Raw genomic sequence first — 25,495 nt, 5'->3', positions numbered from 1 at the left:
ATCTGTCTAGCATTGCTTTCATGCTTGGTTACCTGGAAGTTGCTGCTGCTGAAGCCTGGCAAACATAGCTATGTATTTACTCTCATGGTTCACAATGTACAAATACACCTCAGAGGATAAAGTAAGCTGGGAGGGAGTTAAGAAGTTTGCCTCTTTTTGTAATTTATTTGCTGAAGGAGGCTGTCCTCTGAGCAGGCTAACTATTGCCACAGAGAGCACAGGCATTTCCAGGGATTCAGCAGCACTCCTGTGCAAGGGACCACGTTCTGGAGGAGGATGGTTAGGAGAAAATTATTCCCATAAGGATACTTGCCAGGGCCAAATCTATCATGCTGCACCTTTGTTGCAATACTGGGCCTGTTTATAAACTTGATTACTAAAATGGCTTATGTGAAAGGAAGCCAATTGTTGATATAGCTATTGTTGGCTTTGTACATACGATTGGGCATGTTTGCTTATCGCTAGCAGGACACTGTCTATAAACCAGACAGTTAAAATGCTGCTGTTCTCTAAGACTTCACTGTATATGTACAGACTGTGTTTATGTTTGTACACATGATGCATGAAAAAATATATCCTATTTGCTTGTGCAAGTTTTATCTGTGCTCTCCTGTGGAATGAGGTAATGTTCTCTTGCTTACAGCATGCTGGTGCCTGCCTTGTCCTGCTATTAATGAATTATTTGTGTTACCAACTATGAGCCCCAGCAATGACCTGGGATTGCACCATATTTCATTAAGATAGCATATAAATGGGAACAAGAGAGAGTGCTGGCTCCAAAGAGGTTATGAGCTACTTTTCCTCTAGCTCTGATAGGATGCATGCAGACAGCAACTGGCTTATTAACTCCATGTGGTGACCCTAACCCCTTCCAAGATGAGATCTCTCACTAATGCAAGCTTTCCTTTGGTCATAATGTCTAGTCAAAGACAACTTTGTGCCCTCTGTGGAGTTTTATACTGACTACTTTTTTTTTTTTTTTTTTTTTTTTCCCAATCCCTTTTGGGTCTCTTCCAGTAAGATGAGCAAGATTTTTGAGGTGTTAAAGGGGAAGCATGGTAAAATGATTTATATAAACACTACTGAACTCATACTTCAAAGACCAAATGAAACTTTCACATAAGATGAAATATATAAAGCTGGGACTGCTGATCTTATTTGTTTGATGAATCTGTTTACCTCTTGTATGCATTCATCTAACTTGGGAGAAGGCAGATATATGGAGTGGGAACTGAATGGTCTCAGACCTATCCATTCATCACTTGCACGATGCATCGCTTGCATGACTTTGCTGGAGCGTCCAGATATTTCCCTGTTATATAGGAATAGAAATCTTTGTTTTCTCTTGATCTGCAGGATAATTAGCTTAATTTATAGGTTTATGGCCATTTGCATTCTCTAGCTTGCGCGAGTGAACTTGAAGAAAAGGGGCACAGGAGAACAGAGATCCACATCTATTGAATGATACCTTTCATCTCTTGTGAAGAGTCATGCCCATATCTAAGCTGGGCCCAGCTGTATAGAGTTCTGCTCTTGTTCTCCTGCCCTGTGGATCAGTTTGGAAAGAGTGTGGTGACTTCTTTAGGTCTCTGGTTCTCTGGGAAGCATTTTTGGGTGACTATTGAATATGATTTATGTGTGTAGTGTCCTATTATTAAAAGCATAAGCTCTTATTTTTGGTACTAATCAAAATGGAGGTGTACTTGGAGTGTGCTTCTTCACTCCTTAGAAATGAGTTACAAGGTGGTGGGCTGTTGTCAGCTAGGGCTGAATAAGGCTTCATTTTCCTACAGTAGTTATCTGGGCATCTACAGCGTTCTTAAAAGGGCCAAACCAGGGGGATAGTTTAATCTTGGAGCAAGTGTCTTTGATATTAGAGGATGTTGTGAGCTAGATGAGATATTTACAGTGCTTGCTGCTTTCTCCTACATTTCTCCCTATAGCCTGGCTATAGTTCAGGTTGGATGTCTGCTCCACATGCAGGAGAATTTTTTGGCAGGGTTCTGGCAGACAATGCCATTTGCATGCCATGGTACAAATATACAACCATTTCTCTTTTCACTAAAATAAATAGCAGCCAAGATGTTGTTGCAGTAGCTAATGGATTTTTATATAAATAAATACAAATGAGTGGAAAGAAGGGGAAGGAATATGACTGGTGAAACGTGCTTCATAGGGCAAATTCTCCTCCTTGATCTTACTGAAGTATTTCCCTATCTTCCTCCTTCCCCTTCAATCCCTGATCTCACTGTGTACATTTCAGATGTAGAGATACCATAAGATGCATGACCATGAAGAAACCATTTGGCTGAATCACTAGAGTCATTTCAGGTCTGTTTCTAGATGTACGTAATACACAGTGGAGTCGCACAACTAGCACAGAATTTTGTTTTAGCACAAGTGTAAAACTATTACTGTACCCAGCAGAAGGGAAATATTTGGGTCCAACACCAGTCTCGTACATGCTATGATGTTGGGGTGCTGCACTGGCATGTTTGTGCCTCTCCCTGTGCAAGGGTGTGTGTGGCTCTTGGGAGAAGCAAGCACAGAGGCTGTCCTTTTGAAGGGACAAACACCCATGTTTTAATCTGAAATGGTTTTCACACAAAACAGTATATTCATAGTACTAAATGCTGATGATTTGTTGCCAGGCACTGCTGCTAGCTGTCATCTCCCTCCTTCAGCAAGGGCTATTAAATGGTATTGCAGAGCTGCATGTCCAGTGCTGCTCATTAAATTAAGACAGTGGAAATACTTGGGGGATGGGGGGCAAAGAGAGAGAGAGAAAAAAAATCCCCTGTAGCCCCCAGACAAACCAGAGCAGAGCACCTTATATCAGAATTGTTAAGATAGTCCCAAAGCTTTTTAGCTTTTTCCCAGCCATCATGGCATGCTACACATATTAATCATTCTGTTGTATCTTCATATGGGGGGAGTGGCAAAAGTATCTTTAAAGCAGTTTTTCAGCATCCAATAGCTAAATGCCAAAAATCAGAAATGATTACTCATTTCCAAAACTGCTAGTGGTTAGTATCTTTGGTCATTTTAAACAGTGCTAAAAATCACTCAGCATAGAAACCCCTGGGTCATGGGTTATAAACAAGTTTCTATCTGAACTTCCCTTACTGCTGTTTTAATATCAGTTTTGTGCTTAGTAGAAGCTAATAATTCTAACAACCTGATTTTGCATTGGGCTAGGTTATACAGCCTACCCTTCTTGCAACAGTTCCCTTCACAAGGAAATGTTTCTTGCTCTACTTTTTTTTTTTTTTAAATTTTATTTTTATTCTTCGGACCAGCAGAAAAGGAGTTTTTGGGGGAGGGTGTGTTTGAATCTCTGTGGCACAACAGCATTTTATCATTGCTATATTCCGATGCGTTGCTTTCTGTTTTATCCCTTAATCTGGTGACATCACCACAATGCGATTCTTCAGTAATTGTGCTGGAACAGCAGAGAGAGAGTGTACGATTATGGCAAAAATGCACCCATATCCTTTTTCTTGTAAGAAAAGATAATGCATAGAAATGAAACATTGTGTGAAATTGGCACTGTGTTTGAAGAGTTTTATCCAAGACAGGACAAAGCACTGTAGGAAAAAGGACAAGTCACTACCTTCAGGAATCTCTATTTCCCGGTATTTTTCTAAGCTAAGCTGGTTAGACACCCTGCCAGCTGGGCATGGCCCCTGGAACCTCTCCAGGAAAAAAAAATGGAGCTCACATTGTGAAAGGGTTTCCCCCATCTGTGCTGGAGAAGAGATTCCCTTCTGGGAAGCTTAGACATAAATATTGATTTTTTTGCAATAGCAAACTAATGTTAATGGCATGTAGCCAATTTCTGTCATGGGTACCATGAAGTATTTTGAACATGTGCCACCAAAGCCAGCATGAAGCATAGATCTCTTAGGTGCAAATAGCCCCTAGCTCACTGTTTTCTGATGCTGCTGCTGTTGGCTCACAGGATGGGCGCAACTGTTTCTGGCAAGTGAGTGGGAATAAGACAGTGAGAATTTCCATGCCTTTGTGACATGTAAGTGCTGGACTGGATTTTGACCTTGCATAACACTTGCATGGAGAGAAGATCTAATGAGTGTTACTTTGTTTTTTTTAATTTTCTGTAGGGATCCATATTTGCTGGTGGGTAGCTTTAACTCCTGGCTATGAGATGCTGTTGATGCCAATAGGCACCCCAGGGTGAGGCCTATGTCCATGGACTTCCAGCAGCAAATGACCAGTGCTGGAAAGGAGAGCTAGAAGACCCATCTCTATTGGGAATTCTCATTATCTGAGTGAGGAGCCCATCTGTTTTAGCTGCAGTGGAGTGGGAAGGTCTTCCATTTAGATTGCTGACACTAATGTTTTTAAAGACTTCAGGGTAAACAAGAATTTGAAGAAGAATTTGGAGGATCAGAATTTTGAATTTAAATATAGCATCATGCTGATGAAATTTTAGTTTTGATGTGGTCCAAAGTAAATCTGTAGTAAGTCCACAGAAGAGCAGGGAACATGAACTTCTCGTGTCCTTGGCTGACGTCCTAGCTATGGGACTATCCTTCAGCAGTCTCTCTGTGGATGTTCAAACTTGCTTCCACCTCCTGTTTGAACCCAAGTTTTTTTTCTCTGCTTTTCTTTTTGGCAATAATTTTCTTTCCTTTAAAGTCCTTTTTTTTTTTTTTTTTTTTTTTTTTACTGAAGACGTCAGCTTTTGTCTAACAAATGTAAGCCTGCCAGCTTGCAGATTTATTCGATGTAGTCTGCTATATCTCCCTTGGGTCTCTGCACAACAGGTTGAGAACAATACATTATTGTGCTCCGCATTAATGAGATGGAACAAAAGGAACTATTTATTCCATTGCCTGTGGTGTTCTTGGTCCTTCTGTGACATCATAAAGGGACTTCTTATCCCTTTGTGACAGCTGTAATTACAATGACTTTGTTGTTACCTCAGTCTCCTCCAAGTAGTTGTCTATGCAGGAACTTGACAGAAGTCAGAAGTTGTTTTAACTAGTTTCTTAGACATTCTTGGTATAAAGAGAGTCAAAGTCCCTGCCTTGTGTATCTAGGAGGCTGTTGTCCTTGGTGAAAGCATAAATTATTTGGGTTGCAATGCAAATATGAGTACATTGTTGTCCACAAAGGTTTGACTTTTAAGGCTAGAACTCCTCAGGAGCTGAAAAATCACAACTGAAACTTCTAAAAAACTTCCTCCATATCCTTCTTCTCTGTTTGTCAAATGGGATGGTAGTTTTTAATTTGGTTATAGTGTTTTTGGCAAAGGAAGCCATTGTGATATTCCATTTCAGAAGAGGAGCTGTGTTGGATCAGCCTTGCTCCCTTCCACTTCATCAAATCTTGTGACAGTCCTGTAGATCACTACTTTTTGGTGGGCAGTATGGAGTGTTGTTGGATTGTTAAATTTTGAGCCAGGATGTTGAGCTCATCTCTGCTACCAATTTACTGTGTCTTCATAGCACAAAGTGTATGCTGGTATTTTCTTTCCCTATTCCTAAAATGAAGAATGCCTTCCTGCTTTGCACAGATGTTGTGAGGCTTAACAATTTACTGTTTGTAAAGCATTTTGAAATCCTAGGAAGAACTGCAAAGCAGAGAAGCAGAGTGTTGTTGAATGAGCTAATCTGACACCACAGCGAAACAAAACAAACAAAATACCCACCAAAAACCCCACAACAACACACATCACAAAAACCCCTTGGAATATACCTTTAAATTTATAGAAGAAAGTGTACCTTGATAGTCGCCTTCTCTGCCATGCATAGAAACAATCTCCAAGTCCCATGGTTTCCAGAGTAGTAATTCCTGAGCTACTTTCCCCTCTAGTATTACATTGGAGAGGTTTGCTTCTCCGAGTATAGCCAAAGAGCCAGATGATGATGAACCTGCTTGCTTGCACTCTCTCATGATCTCTCTCCCCTTGCTTTGTTTCTTTTTTGTTTTTAACCCTTTTATCATTACAGAAATTTCTAGCACCAAGTCAAGCTCTGTTCCTAATTCCTTCCACTGGGTAGTCGTCCTCGTGAGTTTTTCTCCTGACTCCTGTTCTATCTCAGCAAGTATGCCTTCAGCTGGTAGCACTTAAGGGAATGTTCCTGACAAAATAAAGTTGAAAGTGGGCTCCATGCAGCTGATAAAAATTTTCAAGTTCATATCTTTGACAATAGGGTTTAGTCTGATGCATCCCATCCCTTCAGGATGATCTCTTCATGCACTTTGGAGATGATTCTCCCTTCCCCTACCACTGACTGAATATGGTTTCGAGAAAAGGCAGACTGATCTTGGCAGGTAAGCCTTATGATGGGAATTGAGTGTGTTTGTCTGGATCACCTGGCAGGTCTGAGTAGCTGTTGAAGAATAACAGAAAGAAACACTATTCAGGAAGAAGAGCAGATGTTCCAGTCCACCAAGCCATGGAACTCTGTCCCTTGTTAGCAGGATGAGCAGACAGACTTTATTTTGTCATAGGTATTTATTTTCTTCCTCAAAGGCTCTGATGGCTGTATGTATGAGTTGGATCCTGCTGAGCAATCGTTTATTCCTGAATTACTTATGAATGGAGACAGCATAGTGGAGGGTGTGTTTTGAACTATGTCATAGCTTGAAAGACAGTAGCGTTTTGGATGTTCTCATTGGAAACCTGAGAAGAGATCCCAAGAAATCTGCCTTATGTTGTCAGTCATGGATTGTTGGTGTGCTTGAGCTAGCCAAAAGTATGTATTTGTTTGGCCAGGCAGGAACACTCCAGGAGAGCAAACCAATGAGGAAGAATCAGTGTCATATTAGCATTTTGATACTATGGGAGAGAAATTCAGGAACCTGAGCAAGGATCTAGATGAGTCCTTGGTAGGAAAAGTCTTGACTGCCAGTTAATTTGGTGGCATGGATCTCTCAATCTCTTCTGCTGGAACGGTTTACATGTGCATACATCACTTTAAAGGAGAAGCTATAGCTGGTGATTAGGGTGTTCATCTTGTATATGAAAGGCTGAAGTTTGAATCCCTGCTACCGGTCTGCCAAAGCAGAGAGGAACTGTGCTTTTCAGCACTCCAGGGACATGCTACAGCTATTGAGCAATCAGCTGGTCCATGGAGGGCTTGGGATTCATGTTACCTGCAGCCCAATTCTCTGAACAAAGACTGTTGCTAGGCAAGATTGATATGTAGAATGGAGTGCGTTTTCAAAGGATGCACTAAATGTCTGTTTTCCCTCTGTAATGCTGGACATCAGGACAGGGCTAGTCTCTTATTTGGTGAGAAAGACTGGTAGAGGTCCACAGAAGACAGCAAGGATGCTTACTGACAAGAAGGAGGTGTTAATGTTTCTTGGTCTGAGCAGGGCCTAGCCACAGCATTACTCCACATCTGAGAAATCATTTAACAACCCTATTTGTTATTACAGTTCAAAGTTACATCTTTCCTGCAAGATGAAGGGCAGAGAGGGCAGAGAGCCCTGAGGCTGTATTGCTGACCCTAGCAGGCACATTGGGGCTTAGCTAGTTCCCAAGTCAAAACACCTGCACTGTACTTTAGATATCTCTTGGTGAACTGGGGTGTAGGGTATTTATCTCCCTGTTTTTTTTCCAAGTCACTTGAATCTTCTTTGATGGGAAGCCGACTTCCTGACACAGTCTGAAGATGGGGCTGAGGGTTCACAATACATGTAGATGTGCAGGGTCTGAAATATGCTCAACCGAGGATAGACATTAGCAGAGGGAAACATTTCAGATCATTCAATACTCTGTCCTGCACAGGCACACTAAGGCTTTCTTGATATCTGGCTTTTAGTCACACAAAGGTTTTCCTGGGCTTTCTTATTGCCAGGAAACTTCTAAACAGCCAAAATATCTCCTCTTTTTAAGCTATGTTACTCATACTTGAATCCTTTTGTGTCATTCTTCAGAAGTCTTCTCCCGTAATTCATGTCAGCCCTTCAAATGTTTGCAGATTTGTCATCTGTACTTGTTGCTTTGCCAAGCTATTAACTCTTCTAAATTAATAGTCTTCTAAGTCAGTCTCACTGTTTCCCTGATAATTTTGCCATTGTTCTTTTTGAATACCTCTCAATTTGTCATTGTGAATGCATCTAAGGCCAAAGCATTGGCACTTGGCTATGTTTATAACACATCCAAGTTTCTCGGACACACTCTCTGAGTAAATACACTTCAGTGTAATCCTGCAAATGGCCACTTTTTTTTCTTTTTTTTTTCTGGTTCCATATACTTGAGGTTGAGACCACATATGAAAGTTTTCAAAACTGAGGAGATACAGCATGTGAAGTGGTGTGCAATAGCATGGATAGTCCTTCTGTGGCGCTGCTTATGAGACCACTGTCTGGGGCAGGCTCTTGGCACTGGCATGCGCTACACCCATCTCCAGCAACTCCCCCTTGGTGACTTCTGTTTGATGCCCCCACTCCCACCCCAGACCTTCAACTGATTTCTTCAGCCACAGTCAGGACTGAAGTTAAGGGAAGCAGGTGTAGGTTGGAAAAATGGCATATTGCTTCTCATCTGGCAGAAAACAATCTACTACAAATACCATGTTGTGTACACAGACACCCAAGTTGGGCCATTAGTGTCATGACTGGTGTGACAAACCCTTGGGCTAGTGGATTAACTTCTGCTGGCTTCTGTGTGAAGTTCCAAATGGAAGAGACAGGTATGTTCATTCTGCCAGGACAGAAAATAGTTACCTAATTGAGTTAGTTAGTTGCCCTGTCTCTTCTTTGGTAAGGCAGGTTCTTGCTCAAGCTCTGATACATAGGTTGGATGAGTGTTTAGTGTTCCTAACAGAGTCAACTGTATTTAACACAGAGCATGCTGGATCAGCTACTTTCTGAATAGCAGGCTACAAATGTATATCACTTGAGGCAAAAGCTGCACAGTGGTAAACTTCCTCCCAGGTGTGGCTGCAGGAAGGAAACCCTGCTCAGGACAACACCTCCCATCAATGCAACAGGGTAGAAAGTGGAACAGTGATGGAGAAAGCAGAAGATTATGAGATTTCAAGTAATATTTAGATGGGACTATACCTGCCCTTTTGTGGAATAAGGCTGTAAAATGTAGACACTGAAAGTATCCCATTCTCACACCTAAATCTTATGATTTTTCAAATAAAATACTCAGAATACTCAGAAGTGCTGAAATTCATGCTGTTTCCTTCCTGCATCATGATTAACATTTCCTTCTGTCCTGCTGTTCTTTCAGTAAAATCACATTGCATCACAACATTGAAGCATAAGTAGACTTCCAACTCTCCTGCAGCAGCAGCAGTTTTTAATCCACATACAGAATTTTAGAAGCTGCTGAAATGAGCTCTTTATGCTTCATAATTGTGAAGATTTTAGCATTGGCTCAGGCATCAGGCAATGCAGAAACATATTGTAATGTTTGAAAAGCCATGGCAACCTCCAAAGAAATTCCTCCTGTAGAGACAGCTAAGGAATGTATTTAGCCCAATTGGAGAGGAAAAGATCCTTTGCAGGGCAGAACCTGGCTGAAATAGAAGAGCTGCTGAGACAGAGTTGGCTGTCATGGTCCTGCAGAGGCTTGGCCTGTTGTTCCTTTCAATGGTGTAGTTGAGCTTCTTGCCATGTGTCTTTTTTATTGGCATTTGTAGGGTTGCATGAAGAAATACATTTAGCAGTATAAGCTGCAGATTTCAGGATGTTATTTCCCAGGAAATTCTTGGTCTATTAGAGTGTATTAACATGAAGGGTGGAGAACTGTCCTTGGCAGAAACTTCTTTCATTCAAAACACAGCAGAGTGGAGTCACTTGCATGCCAAGAGATGACTTGTCTTTTTTTTTCTTTCTATAATGTGACTGTCCTCCTCAGATGTCTATTCTCTAGCCAGTACTTCTGTTCTGGTCCAAGTCTGAAGTATCCCAGTCTTTGTGTCCAAGTCTGAAGTGGGGTCCTTGAGCAGGGTCCTTGTATAACCCTGTATCCCTGCTTTATCAGGACTACATCAAGCTCTCTTGCTGCACGGCAGCTGCAGATTTCTCAGTGCTTAGATGCTGTCCTGGAAGAAACCCTGTAGTTCCTCCAGCTTTGATCAATTCTGCCAGTTGGGTTGCTTGCAAATATGCCAATAACCACACTCTGAGAACTGTTTTTCCTGAGACCTGCAAGTGATAGCCTGTTGCAACTGGTGGCTTAGTCTGTTGATAAACAGAGACCTGCTTACTGCAGTATTCTGTTTCTTTAACGCTGTCTGGCATGTTAAGTGGAAGCTAGTATACTCAACTCAAGTAGGGACTTTTGCCTAACTGGGTTTGGAGTGACCTGATGGGCTGTTGTGCCCTGGCCAACAGCAAGAGGACCTGGCATAGGACATGATCCTCCGGCCAGGAAGAGAAGTGTTCTGCATGTGCTCGAGTGAGGACCCAGCCCAGGGTCTTTTCCCAGGTACGAAGTAGCACAGACAGGTCTGTGTCATCACCCCCATTCTCAATATCCTGTTAAGCTGCTTTTTCAGTTGCTGTTCTAACCACATGCATTTAAATCCTTTCCTGCATAATCTGTATTCACAGTATATTAGGAAAATAGCATGTTAGGCTTCGTTAATGTACAAGCCCTGGACCTCCAGAGAGCTGAGTGTAAGGAAGACACAGGTCACACTGAAATGAGCTTGGATCTCATCCAGTTGCTTAAGAGAACACACTGATAGCAGCCATGCTGTATAATTTGATGTCATTCTACACGATAGCGAGGTTTTTATTATTAGAGCTCCAGACCAGAAGGGATGACCGGCAGAAGGACTGAGACATATTGGCAGAACTGTGTGCATGCCTGGGGCTGTGGGACGTGAATGAGTGTTGCTGCAATGTGACTGAAGTGCCTTGGCAAAGATCTGTGGGAAGCCCCCTGTACTGTATGTCTTTTGTTGAGGTAATGCTTCCTTCACCAATGCAAACATTACTCAAGGAATAAAGTCTGTGATCTGTTTTGGGCAGATAAGTGGGGCCAAGATTCTGGATCTTTGTTTAGAGAAATATATTGTGGAAAACTGAAATTTTTCTGAAGCTGCTGAGTGTTTTGCACTTGACTATATAGGGCTGGGATTTCACTCACTGGTTTCCTGAAGTGATATTCTCTAGCTTTGTCTTTTGTGCTCTCATATTTCATATCTGGATCAACACATCTCAGGAAATAATGCTGAGATATTACTTTGATGCTCCCTGGCTGGTTTCTTGCATCATTCTGAGGTTGCTTTAAATACTGGGTTTTGTGTTGAGCTTTAACATAGCAGAGAAGTTTCCTGGTGTTTGAGATATGACAGATCACTGCATTTATTAGTACACATGCTCCTCTGTATGTTTTTATGAGGCTGTTTGAGTTGACCACAGGAGCGAAGCACTACTGAGCCCAGGACAAAGTTGCTGTGAAAAGACTTTTACAGTGTGTCCAATAAAAGCAGAGGTGTGAAGAGATGCTCCTTGGCAGTCTGGCTCTTTCCATGGAGTGCACTAGCTAGCAGCTGGAGCCCTGGGTGTCTTCCACTTGGATTTGTTGAGCCAAGGGTCTCCTCTGCAGTGAACCAGCTCTCCCATCCTACAGAGAAGAAACAATATCTCTACAAAGGAGAGGTTGGTGTTACTGTGTGTGATTTGGCTCTCAAAGAGGAAAGCCTAGCTGGTAGGGCAGTCTGTTATTGGACCTGTGTTCCTTGGAGTGCTACACGATCTGGAGACTAGCAGAGGGTGAGGTAATTTAGCCATTTATTTCTGTCTCTTAACATGGCCTTTGCTCACCAGCAATGTCAGAATATCATCTGTAGCTCTGGTCCCCTTTTACTGTTACTTTCTTGCTCCTAGAAACAAAACTTTGGTGGGGAAAAGGAAGTAACTCTACTGAACGATATGCAGATAGTGATTTGACAGGAGAGTAGTGGAATATTGCTTAGTGTGTTGGCTGCTCAGAGAAAATAATATCTGAGATAGCCACAGAGGTGGTCTTGTCTCCAGCCTCTAGGGAGCTGGTTAGTTAAGCTGCTCAGCACAGTTATGCAGGAAAGATTTTGGTGATACACCATGGAAAATAATGGTCTGAATTAGGGAGGTGAAGAGAAAGTTAGCGATAGAAACTTCAATGTTATAGTATTATATTAATTGATGGTAGAAGTTAGTAGTTACATGGGTGGGCCTCTCCTGTCTGGAAAGCCATGTTTCCAGTGGGAGTTCCCAGGAACTCCTGTTCTGAATAGTCCCAGGATGGCATAATCTGCTAGTATCATACCATCTGCTTCTCCATCCTAGACCTACCAGAAGCATATCAACGTGTATCACTTCAACTTGTGAAGTGAGTGAGTACCACCCCCACTGTGCTGCAGCAGCAGGTGTGGTAGCTTGTGCAGCAGGGTGCAGAGGTTGTCACTCCTTGCTTGTTAGACCATCTCACCTACTGGCAGTGTCCCAGACTGCAGCTGACCATGGTCTCCTCCAGACAGAGAGCTTGTCACAAAAAGACTGTGGCGACCCAGACAGAGGGCCTGCCCCAAACCATGGCTGTTCAGGTCTCAGGCTGCAGGGAGTGCCAGAGCCTGCTGCTGCCCGGGGAGGATGGCCAGCATCCCACCTGCATGAGGTATGAGCAGGTGGAAGATCTGCTCGACGTGGATGGTGGTGAAAACTTAACGAGGAAGTTGAGAGACTGAGGACCATCAGGCAGTGTGAGAAGGAGATTGACTCGTGGAGTAACTCCCTGGTGTGCCACTCAGAGAGGCTTCAGGGGGATACCTCCCAAAAGGTGATGGACCCCCTACCCTGTCCGGCAGAGCAGGGAGACCTGGGACAGCCCCTGCCCTGTCACTGTGGGGCAGAGGCAGGGGACCAAAAAGATGAGGAGGGTTGGAAGCAAATTCCAGTTTGGCATCATGGGCAACCCCTTCCCTACCTGCTTTGCATCCCCAGGTGCTCCTCCGTAATAGGTTTGAGGCCCTGGATCTTGAAGGAGAGGTAGGTGATGATGTGGTAGAAGGCCTGCCTACAAGGTCACATAGGAAGAGGAGTTTGACTCCACACCTCAAGACTGCCTCCAATAAGAAAGAAAGAAGGGTAACTGTAGTAGGCAGTTCCCTTCTGAGAGGGACAGAGGGCCCAATATGTAGAGTTGACCCTCATGATAGGGATGTAGTCTACCTGGAGCCCAGATCAGGGATATCACCAGGATGCTCCCCAGCCTGGTGCACTCAACACACTACTACCCACTGCTGATCTTCCAGACAGGTGGGGAGGAAGCTGCATCCCGCAGTCTGAGGGGAATGGAGAAAGATTTCAAGGCCTTGGGACGGTTGGTGAAAGAGTCTGGGGTGGAAGTTATTTTCTCTTCCCTCCTTCCGTTTTTGGGTGATGATATGGGAGGGAATAGAAGAATTCAGTCCATAAATTATTGGCTACAAGACTGGTGCTACAGGCAGGGCTTTGGATTCTTTGATAACGGCTGTTTTTATAAGACAGCAGTCCAGACAGTGATACGTGGGAAAGGTTTATCTCACAGGGGCAAAAGGATGCTGGGGCAGGAATTAGCAGGGCTCATTTGGAGAGCTTTAAACTAGATTTGAAGGGGGATGGGGCTGTAGCTGGGCTTGCACCAGTGGGGCAGCACTCTAGAATTGATAAAGACTGGGAGGCCTCCCATCCCCCTATGTTGAAATCACTGTGCTCAGCTCGCTCCCTGAAATGCCTGTACACCAATGCACACAGCATGGGAATAAGCAGAAGGAGTTAAAAACCTGTGTTTGATCAGGAGATTATGATCTGGTGGCAATTACAGAGACATGGTGGGACAGCTCATGTGACTGGAATGTGGTCATGGATGGCTATGTCCTTCTCAGGAAAGACAGGCCAGCCGGGCGAGGTGGTGGAGTTGCTCTTTACATGAGAGAGCAACTACAATGTATTGAGCACTATCCAGGGGTGGATGAGGAGCGAGTTGAGAGTCTGTGGGTGAGAATTAAGGGGCAGGGTGGCAGGGGTGATACTGTTATGGGTGTCTATTACAGGCCACCAGATCAGGGTAAGGAAGTTGTTGAGGCCTTCTACAGGCAGCTGAGAGCAGCCTCACAATTACAGGCCCTGGTTGCGGTGGGGGATTTTAACTACCCTGATGTTTGCTGGAAGGACTACTCAGCCAGCCAGCCACAGTCTAGGAGGTTCCTCCTGTGCATTGATAATAACTTCCTGATCCAAATGGTGGATGAGGCAACTAGGAGAGGAACGCAGCTGGATCTCATTTTCACTAACAAGGAGGGTCTGGTTGAAGCAGTAAAGGTTGAGGGCTGCCCTGGCTGCAGCAACCATGAGATGGTGGAGTTCAGGATCTCATGTGGCAGGAACAGAATACCAAGCAGAATCACAACCCTGGACTTCACTAGGGCCAACTTTGGCCTTTTCAAGCAATTGCTAGGGGAAATCCTGTGGGAAAGGGTACTTGAAGGTAAAAGGGCCCAAGATAGTTGGTTAGCATTCAAGGACTGCTTCTTCTAAGCTCAAGATCAGAGCATCCCAACATGTAGGAAGTCAGAGAAGGGAGCCAGGAGACCTGCTTGGTTAAACAGGGAACTGCTGGGCAAGCTCAAGTGAAAGAGGAGGGTTTACAGATCATGGAAGAAGGGGCTGGCCACTTGGGAAGAATATAAGGCTGTTGTCAGAGGGTGTAGGGAGGCAACTAGGAAAGCTAAGGCCTCCTTAGAATTAAACTTGCGAGAGGGGTCAAGGACAACAGAAAGAGCTTCTTCAAATACATGGCAGATAAAACTAACACCAGAGGCAATATAGGCCCACTGATGAATGAGGTGGATGCCCTGGTGACAGAAGATACAGAGAAGGCAGAGTTACTGAATGCCTTATTTGTTTCTGTCTACTCTGCCGGAGGCTGTCCTTCCTGAGGAGCCCTGTACCCCTGAGGCCCCAGAGGAAGGCAAGAAAATGGAGGAGTTTGCCTTGGTTGATGAGGACTGGGTTAGGGACCAGTTAAGCAATCTGGACATTCATAAATCCATGGGTCCAGATGGGATGTGCCTGCGGGTGCTGAGGGAGCTGTCTGAGGTCATTGCCAGACCACTCTCCATCATCTTTGATAAGTCATGGGAAATAGGAGAGGTGCATGAGGACTGGAGGAAGGCAAATTTCACTCCAGTCTTCAAAAAGGGCAAGAAGGAGGACCTGGGTAACTATAGACTGGTCAGCCTCACCTCCATCCCTGGAAAGGTGATGGAACAACTTATCCTTGGCACTGTCTCAAGGCATATCAAGGATAATAGGGTCATTAGGAGCAGTCAATATGGGTTCACCAAAGGGAAGTCATGCTTAACCTCATAGCCTTTTATGAGGACATAACCAGGTGGATAAATGATGGCAAAGCAGTGGATGTGGTCTACCTTGATTTCAGTAAAGCATTTAGCACAGTGTCCCACAGCATCCTCGCAGCTAAACTGAGGGAGGGTGGTCTGGACGATCAGCTAGTGAGGTGGACTGTGAACTGGCTGAAGGAAAGAAGACAGAGACTTGTGGTCAAGGGGGCAGAGTCCAGTTGGAGGCCTTTATCTAGTGGAGTCCCTCAAGGGTCAGTACTGGGGCTAATACTATTCAATATATTCATCAATGACTTGGATGAAGGACTAGAGTGCCCTGTCAGCAAGTTTGCTGATGACACCAAGCTGGGAGAAGTGGCAGACACACCAGAAGGCTGTGCTGCCATCCAGCGAGACCTGGACAGGCTGGAGAGTTGGGCGGGGAAAAATGTAATTAAATATAACAAGGGCAAGAGTCTTGCATCTGGGCAGGAACAACCCCAGGTTCCAGTATAAGTTGGGGAATGACCTTTTAGAGAGCAGTGTAGGGGAAAGGGAGCTGGGGGTCCTGGTGGACAGCAGGATGACCATGAGCCAGCACTGTGCCCTTGTGGCCAAGAAGGCCAATGACATCCTGGGGTGTATAAGAAGGGGGCTGGTTAGTAGGTCGAGAGAGGTTCTCCTTCCCCTCCACTCTTCCCTGGTGAGACTGCATCTGGAATATTGTGTCCAGTTCTGGGCCCCTTCGTTCAAGAAGGACAGGGAACTGCTGGAGAGAGTCCAGCGCGGAGCCACAAAGATTATGGAGTGGAGCAACCCCCTCATGAGGAAAGGCTGAGAGAGCTGGGTCTCTTTAGTTTGGAGAAGAGGAGACTGAGGGCTGACGTCATTAATGTTTATAAATATGTGAAGGTGAGTGTCACGAGGATGGAGCCAGGCTCTTCTCGGTGACAACCAATGGTAGGACAAGGGGCAGTGGGTACAAACTGGAACACAGGAGGTTCCACTTAAATATGAGAAGAATCTTCTTCACAGTGAGGGTGACAGAGCACTGGAACAGGCTGCCCAGGGAGGTTGTGGAGTCTCCTTCTCTGGAGTCATTCAAAACCCACTTGGACACATTGCTGTGTAACCTCATCTATGCGTTCCTGTTCCGGCAGGGCGATTGGACTAGATGAGCTTTTGAGGTTCCTTCCAATCCCTAACATTCTGTGATTCTGTGAAACTTTTTAGTTTCTTTCCTTTCTGGAAAGTTAGAGCATGGTTCACTGTGCCTGTGATATTTTTCACTTCTGCCTCTGTGGATAACTGAAATGAATAGCACAACAACTGACTCAGAGTATTTCCTGGAATTTAAACTGTCTCACCTGGTACTTTGATCTCTGAACCAAACCAACTAGAAAATCAGAGAAGGCTTAAATAAAAACTGGAGAAGTTAAAATTCTACTTTGTCAGGGACCTGCATGAAGAGCTCTTAACTGGTACACTACAAACTGTAAATGCAAAGAGGTTCCTCTCTGAGTTAGAACGTTGACTTCTGGGCTATCTGCTGCTTTTCTGAAGCTGCTGCAGCCTGGATAGCTTTCCTCCCTGCTTCTCTTCAGTTTTGAGCTGTTCTCTGTCTCTGTTGAAGATGGAAATGAGACAGAATGCTCCAAGTCCCTTTGTGTGGGGTTTACGGCAGGATTTTGCAGTCAGTATGTGATGCAGACATGAATCACAGTTCCTTTAAGATACTGCTGTGTTTAATTCCCTGGTTCTTCCATCCAACTCAGAACAGGCTGCATATTTTTGTTTTTAATTTAAGGAATAGCCAATTTACTCCAGAGATGAGTATTTGCTGACTGTTGCTGCTGTTGTAATGCTCAGAATTGCAAACCCCTTGGAAAATGAGGCCAGCTCGTGCATGTGTGTATAAACTTGGTTTCAAATCTGGCTTGGATTCTCTCTCCCAGCTCAGCAAGTGATTGACATGTTCATTTTAGCATAGTTTCCTCCTGAGACAAGCTGTGGGCTGTGCCAAAGTGCTGTGAGGCATTCACTGCATGCACTGGAGGCACATTCTGCAGCACCCTGGAGACAGGGTGAGATGAGGACAGTAGCGGCCATGATTCAGAGCTGCTTTGCATTTTAGTCTTGCTAATGGATAATACAGAAAATTTTTATTTGCAGTGAACCAAGAAGCAAATCAGACCCCACTTCAATAATGGTCTTGTGTTATTGAAGTTATTTGAAATAAAGTATTAAAGCAATACAGCCTCTCTTCAGTTCAAATTCAGGTGTGGCTGAGGTTGATGCAGTTCAGTCCATAATAGCTCATTAAAGGGATTCACAGTGAAAAATACACCATTTAAATACAGAAATGTCCATGTGATGGTTGTAACACCTGCTATCAGCCAGAGAAATACTTTTCGCTCATCTCTCCTTTATATTTGGTGGGGTATCCTCTTCATTTGTGTTTCCAGAGCTGTCCTGCAGCCTGGCTCTTGGGCTCTTTCAGATGGGCAGGAGGGGTCTTGGGGGCTGTGACTGTGCTGGGAACAAGGGAGGTGCAGACAGATGAGGGATGGGGAGGACTTGTGTTCTGACAGTGCTGTGCAAACATGAGGTGAACAGGTCTCCAGGCATTATTTTAACATGGTAGTCAAGGAGAAGTTTGGTTTTCCCTGCTTGCTTGCTTATTTGTTGTTTGGATCCATCATAAACTTTAACATGGAAAACAAAAAGCTATAGCTGAAAGTGGCTTTCCGTTTAACTTCCTTGTTTGATATACAAAGCCCGATGCAAACCAGCCTCTGCAGATAGCTCTGACTTTGATAACTAGCAAGAGCATTTCTAATTTAAAAAGTCTCCCTTCTCTTCCTATTAGTTACTCTTACAAGCAAAGCAGCTGGCATGACCTGGGCATGTTGTTGTTCTATTGTTGCTGTGAGACAACAGCCCAGCCTGAGGGAAGATGACAACCTACTTACCATATCCTCTGGGAGCTGTTACAGTGGGACTCCATAGAAACCAGTGTTTCTCTGAAGCTTACTTGAGACTGTCTGAGGAGTTAACCCATGAGATCTGGGGGATCAGGGAACTGAACTGAGGGCCATGTGTCCATGAGAGACAGAAGATGTGGCTGGTGTCACATGGGCTCTCCTATGCAGCCTTCATCTCTGTATCTTCTTCCCCAGTCAGAGCAGGGATATACCTGCTGCAGAGGACAGGGCAACAGAGATCTGTGGAGAAGGGCAGAAAAAGGCAAGGGCACATCTTGTCCCTAAATACCAGGCCTGGTGTTCAACAGAGGGCTCACTGCTAATGTGCTGGCAGAGGTTGAGACCTACCTGACCTAGCTCCAGTCCAATGCTCTGATGTATCCTAAAAACAAGAGTTTGGATAATTAAAGTGAAGAGGTTATACAAGGTCTGAGGAGAGCAGTCAGCAGGGGTTCAGTTAGAGTCAGGTGTTTTCCTCCCTTTCTGCAGTAATACATCATTCGTAATACCAAAACTTACACAGAACAAGCAGCATTACAGCATTTTCTGGAGGGAAAGGGAACTGCTGTCCTGCCAGAGGCAAGCATTTTTGGGGATGTGGTTTAACATATCAAGACTGGCCATATATTAAGTCAGGCTTAGGACTGCACTTTTCATGTCAAAGTTACTGTGTTTTTCCACAGCAGCAGTGGTCTCACAGAAAGCATTTCCAGGTGATTTACAGAGCTACTGCAGTCATCAAAAATACATAAGCAAGTGGTGTGAGGAAAGTAGATGGAGTATGCCAGACCTTTGGTTACCTGACAGCAGAGGGATTCTCACTCATACTGTGTCAGTTCAGTGACACCAGATACCAGGGAAGGTGCAGCTTATTCTGGCTCCACCAGAAGCAGCTACCAGATGCAAGAGAATTTGAGCTGAATGAACCTGTCATGTCATTTTATGGGGAGAAGTGAACAACACTCACTTTTCTTGCAGTGTTTGATCAAAATAAGAATTCAGTTGCTCTGAGTTACTAGAGATGCATCTTCACTGAGCAGTAGCTGTAGGTGAACTGTAAATATAACAAGCACAGGCAGTTTCAACTCATTGCCTGAAAACATAATTTCTGTAGCAGCACAGCTCTGCAGCTCTGCAGCTAACCTAATAAATACTGGTGCTGAGCAGGGCTAATTATCTTCAATGCAGCACAGCCCTGGCACGGCTGTGCAGCTTCTCACCCCAGAATTAGCTTAGCTGGGACTTGTCTTTGCTGTCCTTCATGGTGTGGTGGAAACAGTGAGCAGTGCTTGATGGAGGTGTGTTACTTGCCTGCGCTGGACTGCAGCATTCTCAGCTCTAAAAGTACCAGGAAAGTGCTGGACTCCAGAGCAATGAAATCACTTAATACTTCCTCTGAAAATTTGTCTTTGACTTGGGTGAAGTTGCGGTCACCTTGGACATAATTTTTGAACAGAAAGCCTTTGTCTCTTCTGGAAATGATGCTTGATAGTATATGGTGCCTCTAAGCCAAATGTTGACTAGTATGCTTGGAGCTTCTTTTTTCTATAAGGCAGTTACCAGTGTCATAGAGATAACTACTAAATGGTGCTCTTTTGACCTGGATCTCTGTCTCCAAGATCTCATTGCCTAAAACCAACTTAATAAGAAGTAGGTGTTAGGAGGCGATATAAAATGATGTGCAGAAAATATTTGGGGATTTTTTAACTCAAGATTTTGAAGATCAGATAAATGAATTGGTAAAACTGGCTCAGTGTCAGCTATAATATTGGACCTGATGGATAAATAATCACACTTCCTGTAGCAGCTGGATTTATGCAGGTTCAGGTCCATTTATGTCAAGGAATACAGGGAAATGCCTTTTGTGGAAAGGACTAGATAAGCATTTTTTGGAGACCTAATCCCAGCCAGCTGCATAAACACAGTACCCACTTCTGTTGGTCTGTAAGGAGTCTCAATTTGTTTGTGTCAAGATAATGTCAAACTCACTCTTGTCCTTAAGAGAAGTTTCTCTGAGGACAGGTGATGGGGGATATATCCTAGACCAAGATAGTGTGTTTCTTTTCCACTAATGCTTCCAAATGTGGCTTTTCTTTTACTGTAGTACTGGATAAATGAATACACCTCCACCTTGGGGATTGGTGTCTTCCACTCTGGCATCGAGATCTACGGCAGAGGTATGAAGTATTTCCTTTTCACTACCTGCAGAACATGGAGACAACTGTATGGCTAGTCTGATACAAAAAAAACACCCTAAACTTCTAGCTTTTGTCCAGGAATGTTTTGAGGAGTGAAAAACTCAGCCAGTTCTCTTTTTTGAGTCCATTGTGGAGTTCAATGGGAATTTGTGTCGTTCCATCATGAACCATGTAGCCCTTCTTATTTTCAGTATGTAATTGCAGCCCCTGCATCTTGTGCAGCTATATAGCAGGATGGCAGATAGAAGGGACCAAGTAATGCTGAAAAGCCATTCTGCAGTGAAACAGGAGGTGAGAGAGGGGAGGAATAGGGGTGGGGGAAGAGAGAGACAGATCAGTAGATGTCTTGAGACCTGCGTAAAATGTTTGTGCTTATTCCATGTCAGGATAAGTCAGATTTGTAGTAATTATGTATGTCTGTTGTCTAGAAATGATGGCATCTGGATTTCCAGATCTTGGAAACTGTTCTTTTGAAATAGCAAAGTTACAAGAAAAGGAAAATGTCGTGTAAGACTTTTGAAATGGTCTGGATAGGATTGAAGCTGATTAGAGCACCCATTGCAAAAGGAGCAGTCAAGAGATCTGGGAAAACAGCTGTAGTGCAGAGAAGTACACGAGAGCATCACTTCCATTGTCCTTCTTCAGCCGTAAATGAGAATGACTTGGGCTATCTCACTCATGGTATTTTTAGCCAGTGCAATGCAATAGGTAAAGCCCCTGAGCTGCCATGTTCCATATTGAGCTCAGAAGGTTTCACAGACTGTGTGAGATGGCATGCATGACGCTGTAAGTCCACAGGTTGTGTTTCACAGGCCATGCAAGGTGGTCTGCATGACATGGAGGGATCTCCTGGCTCAACCTGTGTGCCTGAGGCAGCAGAGTGCAATCAGCTTGGCTTTCTGCAAGTAATTCCTGGTTGCTGTCTGTAAATTGCTCTGGAAGAAGATTGATTTCTCCCTACTCTAGAAGAGACTTTTTCCAGCTCAGTACCACCACCACCAGCTTCTCATAGTGTTTCTAGATGCCTCCACCACAGAACTTTCCATGGAGAGGAAGCCATCTGAATGACAGGCACAGAGGCAGACTCTGAGAGTTTTCCTGGCACTGTGGGAAAGCAGTGCTGTTAGCAAGGACGGAGACTGTAAGGGTATCCTCGGGCTGATAGGAAACTGGGCAGAGCCTGGCTGAAACCGGTGTTGGCAACAGCCCAGCCCTGGTGCTGATGCTGAGCTGTGCTGACAGCTGCCATAGACTTTTTCCTGACATTGCATTCATTCAATTGCTCACAGTCTGCTTCTTTCCTTGTCAGAGTTTGCCTATGGAGGGCATCCCTACCCTTTCAGTGGGATTTTCGAGATCACACCTGGCAGTGCTGTAGAACTTGGCGAAACCTTTAAATTCAAGTAAGGGCCCTTTTCTATGTCTTACCCTCTCCTCCCTGGTAGCCACTGGTATAGAGGGAGCAGGGGAGCCCTCTCCTCTGGGTCCCCCTTTTCCCTCTGCTCATAAGCACCATCACTGCATCCTTTACATGATCCTGGTTCAAAGTCAGCCCTGCAGGGATTTTGGAGGTAGATAAAAGAGTGTGTACAGCAAGCAGGGAACAGCGCTGAGCTGTGTTTGACAGCATTTAAAAGGATGCTTACAAATTAATGCAGTTATCTTTTCCCATTTTCTTTGTTTTCTGTGCTCCCAGTTTCACCCGTCAGCAAGCATGGGATTAACTGTGTGTTACACAGAACCAGTGCACAGGGGGAAAAACAAAACCTAGTTGTCTTATGAATATCACCTATTTATGCATACTGCATAGAGTGCCAGAATTCATCACCTCGTGTGCTTATTGCTACTCTGTCACAAGGGACAGGGCAGCTGCTGGAGGAGTCTGAGAGGATGCTGCATTAACATGTTGTTCAAGGTGCTTGGACTGTGGGGCTGTGGGTCAAGGAACTGCCCATAGCAAGTGGGGCTTGACCTTCCCGAACTGCCAGTTTATGTTGAGGGTTGTTGGAGACTTTTAGAAGCCTGAGCACTATTGAGTGAATACTGGGAGAAGCAATAGGTTTCTGCATAAAGTTCCCAGTCTGATCCTTTCTGGTCCACCCCACACAACCCCCCTTCATCATGAGAAAATAATCTCTGTCCTACTGGAAGTTTCTACTGGGGGTTGATGGGCAGAGTGGGAGCAGATCCCCAAAGCTGAGACTTCCCTGGTGGTGAGCAGGAAGATCTTGGGGCAGTTAGCTGTGCTGTGACCTGCTTTGGAGATGAGCTGGAGATATTACTGCACCATTTCGTTAGTCTTGGATAGCCCCAAACATGCATGTCCATGTTTTAAGCCTGTCCTTTTTGCCAATGTCTGATCATTTCCTTTTCCCTGGATATGTATCACTCTCTTCGCTGTATCTTTCCATGTTTCTTGATGTGTGTTTTGCTTTTAATTAGAGAATCTATTGCCTTGGGCACTACAGACTTCACGGAAGAGGATGTGGATAAGATTATGGAAGAGCTGGGCAAGGAATATAAAGGCAACGCATACCACCTGATGCACAAGAACTGTAATCATTTCTCCGCTGCTCTGGCTGAGGTGAGCACAGCTATCTGTTGTTTTTTTGTTTGTTTGTTTTAATTGTTGTTGGGTTTTTTGATGGTTTGTGTGAGTGGTGGTAGTTTCTTCTGTTGTTTGTTGTTTTGTTTTGTTGTTTTGTTTTGTTTTCTTATTTTTTTAAATGGTATTTTTCCTGCTTCAGATCTGTGGTAATGCTTACAGAAGGTGAACTGGGGTCAGCATAGCCTGCCAGGCCAGAACCCATAGCCAAATCTGTCTCTGCCCTTACTATTTTTGGAAGCCTTTTGCTGTTGAAAGGGATGTGATCAGAAGGTGGAAATGCAGCAGGTTTATCACATGTTTGGTCTGAACTGTGTGGGAAATTAGGAGTGTCTGAATTTTGGTTCACTGAACAGGCGCTGAGCAGGAGTTGGAAAGACAGACCTGGCTAGCATGCAAATGTGCATCATTTTAATAACAAGCACAAATAACCCTACATGATCTGCACAGGAATAAAAATGGCTTATTGGTGTTCTGCAAACAAAAATTTGCAGCAATCAGGAAGTGGGTGTCCTTTTTCTTTATTTAATGTGCACCACTCAAGACTCATTAAAAAGAAGCATTGATTTTCTCAGACATCTTTCTTTCCTTACTCATTTTCATGTTCATGAAACCACTGTGAATTATAGCAGTGCAGTTATTTCTCTTCAGAGAGAACTGAAGTCAGAGAAGCACAAATTTATCTTGAGTATCTGCTAATCTGGGATGTTTGATTTTTTCAGTTCCTGAAGATCTGAATATTTTGAGGGAAGCTGCATTCCCCCTCACCCCATAGATGAGATGTTTAAAGTGTGTTTCAATTAAGGTGTCAGTATTCAGCACTTGTGTAAATCTGAATTCAGATCTTGAGTCAGAACCAGAAAAAGACATAAAAAGCACAAAATGGAAATCACCTTCCATAAAAACTGTTTCTATGTTTTCCATAGGTGTTTTATGGAAAATGTGAGGAGAGAAACTCATTCTTCACAGTAGAGTTCAACTGCTTTAACAGTGAAACTTTCATTTCTCTTTCTGGAGTTCTCATCCCCATTCATTACACATCTCTCACTTTTCTTCATTATGTGGGGCAAGAGTCCTATGCCAATAACCTCTTTAGCCTCAAATGTCCGTTCACTCCCCAAACAGGCCTATCAGGAATCCTGAGTGAGGTGAGATTCTGTAGAAAAAATACTCTATGATTTTATAAAAAAATCTCTGGTGAGTCACGAGGGACCTACTTAGGCTCTTAGGATAACCAGTTCTCTATTGGATTCATCCTTGCTAATTATAGGAAGAGAAAATGACTGAGTCCTTTCTGTAAATGTTATAAAATAAAAATAAACAGGAAGGAATTGTATTGGTGCAAACAGAATGAAGTTTCAAGAAGAACAGTGATCAAATCAAAGTTAGCTGAACTACTGTTTTGAAGTCTAATAATCAAATTACTAGAGAAGAAAATGGGAACTTTAAAAATTATGAAGGAAACTCAGGAGAAAGCTGTGTGATTATCAGCAAAAGCTAAGAAAACCCCTTTACCTGCAGCAGTGAAATAAGGTCATTGCTTATTACATATTTATTTACATATTACATTGAGACCATCATCAGCAAAGTTGCTGATGACACCAAGTTGGGAGGGAGTGTCAACCTGCTGGAAGGCAGGAGGGCTCTGCAGAGGGATCTGGACAGACTGGAAAAATGGGCTGATTCCAATGGGATGAAGTTCAATAAGGCCAAGTGCCAGGTGCTGCACTTTGGTCACAACAACCCCCTGCAGCGCTACAGGCTGGGCGCAGAGTGGCTGGAGAGCAGTCAGACAGAAAGGGACCTGGGGGTACTAATTGACAGGAAGCTCAACATGAGCCATCAGTGTGCCCAGGTGGCCAAAAAGGCCAATGGTATCCTGTCCTGTATCAAAAATAGCGTGGTCAGCAGGACAAGGGAAGTGATCCTTCCCCTGTACTCTGCATTGGTGAGGCCACACCTGGAGTATTGTGTTCAGTTCTGGGCCCCTCAGTTCAGGAAAGACATTGAAGTGCTGGAGCGAGTCCAGAGAAGAGCAACAAGACTGGTGAAGGGACTTGAGCATAAGACCTATGGGGAGAGGCTGAGGGAGCTGGGGTTGTTTAGTCTAGAGAAGAGGAGGCTTAGAGGTGACCTCATCACTCTCTATAACTACCTGAAGTGAAGTTATAGCCAGGTGGGGATTGGTCTCTTCTCCCAGGCAGTTAGCAATAGGACAAGGGGGCATGGGCTTAAACTCTGCCAGGGGAAATTTAGGCTGGATATTAGAAAGAAATTCTTTACAGAGAGAGTGGTCAGGCATTGGAATGGCCTGCCCAGGGAGGTGGTGGACTCGCCGTCCCTGGAGGTTTTTAAACTGAGATTGGACATGGCACTTAGTGCCATGATCTAATAAACGGA

At 44.1% G+C, this 25,495-nt stretch overlaps 1 protein-coding gene across 1 annotated transcript in view; it reads left to right on the top strand.

Moving 5' to 3' along the window:
- The window catches only part of LOC309442524 (deubiquitinase DESI2-like), a 61,734-nt gene that overhangs the window by 19,081 nt on the left and 17,158 nt on the right, over positions 1 to 25,495 (top strand). Inside the window, exons 2-4 of the mRNA XM_082058425.1 lie at positions 20,397 to 20,469; positions 21,800 to 21,893; positions 22,933 to 23,074. Coding sequence (XP_081914551.1) covers positions 20,397 to 20,469; positions 21,800 to 21,893; positions 22,933 to 23,074 — 309 coding nt within the window. The remainder of the gene's footprint in view (positions 1 to 20,396; positions 20,470 to 21,799; positions 21,894 to 22,932; positions 23,075 to 25,495) is intronic.

The sequence above is a fragment of the Streptopelia decaocto genome, assembly GCF_964273445.1.
Source record: "Streptopelia decaocto genome assembly, chromosome: 7".
NCBI lineage: Eukaryota > Metazoa > Chordata > Aves > Columbiformes > Columbidae > Streptopelia > Streptopelia decaocto.
The sequence above is the reverse complement of the archived record's forward strand: the minus strand, read 5'-3'. Positions and strand labels throughout refer to the sequence as shown.